General features: G+C 41.3%; 1 protein-coding gene across 1 annotated transcript in view; it reads left to right on the top strand.

The window, feature by feature from the left end:
- LOC101854190 (solute carrier organic anion transporter family member 2B1) overlaps positions 1 to 1,496 on the top strand; it is a gene marked incomplete in the record, with an annotated part of 16,424 nt that overhangs the window by 4,723 nt on the left and 10,205 nt on the right. Inside the window, 1 exon segment of the mRNA XM_013086469.2 lies at positions 470 to 634. Coding sequence (XP_012941923.2) covers positions 470 to 634 — 165 coding nt within the window.

The following is a 1,496-nucleotide window of genomic DNA, read 5'->3' as shown; positions in this document are numbered from 1 at the left end:
CTCTCTCTCTAAGTATACAGCCACAACAAAAAAATGAGGTCGTCGTACAAGCCACCCTTCTGCAATAAAACGTCTATCTTCGATAACACCGAACCAAGAGGTTCCAAACTCTTCAAAAAACTAAAGCTGTCGAACACTCTTTTGCGGCTTCAAAACAGAATCTTCCTTTCAGCAGTTTATCATAACATCAACTGAGTTATGGATGTATCTTGTGTGCCTCTGTGTGTGTATTTGTGTGTATACTGTATGTGTGTGTATGTGTGTGTGTGTGTGTGTGTGTGTGTGTGTGTGTGTGTGTGTGTGTGTGTGTGTGTGTGTTGTTTCTTCTGGTTAGTTGTTCACACATTTTAAAATAATAAAACTAATGAACATTATAAGTGCTAAAAAACTCGGAAAAAGTAAAAAATAAGGAATCTGGATACAAAAGTACATGTGCCTTTGTTTTCACAACAGCTAATTAAATCCCCAGATTTACCCCAAGCCTTATATCGTACGTGCAGACGACCTGTCTTTGCGCTCCTTTTGCTTGATCTGGTCATCACGTCCATACCCACATCTGGAACTGGCGCCTTCCGGTCAATGTACAAGGCCAAGGAGTTCAATATTCCCATGGTTGAAGTATCCTTGGCAACAGGTGATTGCTCGCTAAGTTTGTTAGATTATTATTGACACAGGAGAACTACAATGTCTAAGGTTAGTTTCAATAAAATGAGCCCAATCCTGAAAAATAGAAACATCTCAATGAACACCAAAATTAAAGTTCTGAAACGCTACGTGTGGTCAACCCTTCTATATGGCTGTGCATACTGGACAATCACTAAAGACAGTGAAAATAAAATAGAGGCAACAGAAATGTGGTTTCTTAGGAGACTGCAAAGAGTATGGTGGAAGGAAAAGAAATCAAATGAGGTAGTGCTTGATGAAGCCCACGAGGGACGCTCACTGTTAAAAACAATCAGGAAACGACAAAAGCAGTTTTGGGGACACCTGAATAGACATAAGGGTCTTGAACATCTAGCTCTCACTGGCAAAATTGAGGGCATGCGAGGCAGGGGTAGGCCCAGAACAACATACTTAGGGAACCTAAACAAATGGGTAACAGGAAAAGATCAGGGAAACGTAGCTTTTTTGAGAGCATCCGAGCAAAGGAATGAATGGAAAACCATGATCGCCGATGTCTGTCGCAGATCTGGCCCTGGATGATGATGATGATTATTATTATTGACACGGTTCTATGCACAGACTGGCTGGCGTTCTGTTGGCTCAGTTGATATCACGCTGGACTATAGAGCGGATGACTCTGTCTGATTCGAATCCCAGATTGCGCTTTCTTGACCAAGAGTCATTTTGTAGAGTTTTCAAAGCTTTCAACCCATATGGCTCTGAACTATAGGAGACGGACGTTTAACTCGGAGGTCACGCCTCTTAAATAACCCAATAGGCTAGTATAAACCTATACACTTACTTTACGTTGCAGACTGGCTGTATATATATAT

The sequence above is a fragment of the Aplysia californica genome, unplaced genomic scaffold (genome assembly GCF_000002075.1).
Source record: "Aplysia californica isolate F4 #8 unplaced genomic scaffold, AplCal3.0 scaffold00470, whole genome shotgun sequence".
Lineage (NCBI taxonomy): Eukaryota > Metazoa > Mollusca > Gastropoda > Aplysiida > Aplysiidae > Aplysia > Aplysia californica.
The sequence above is the reverse complement of the archived record's forward strand: the minus strand, read 5'-3'. Positions and strand labels throughout refer to the sequence as shown.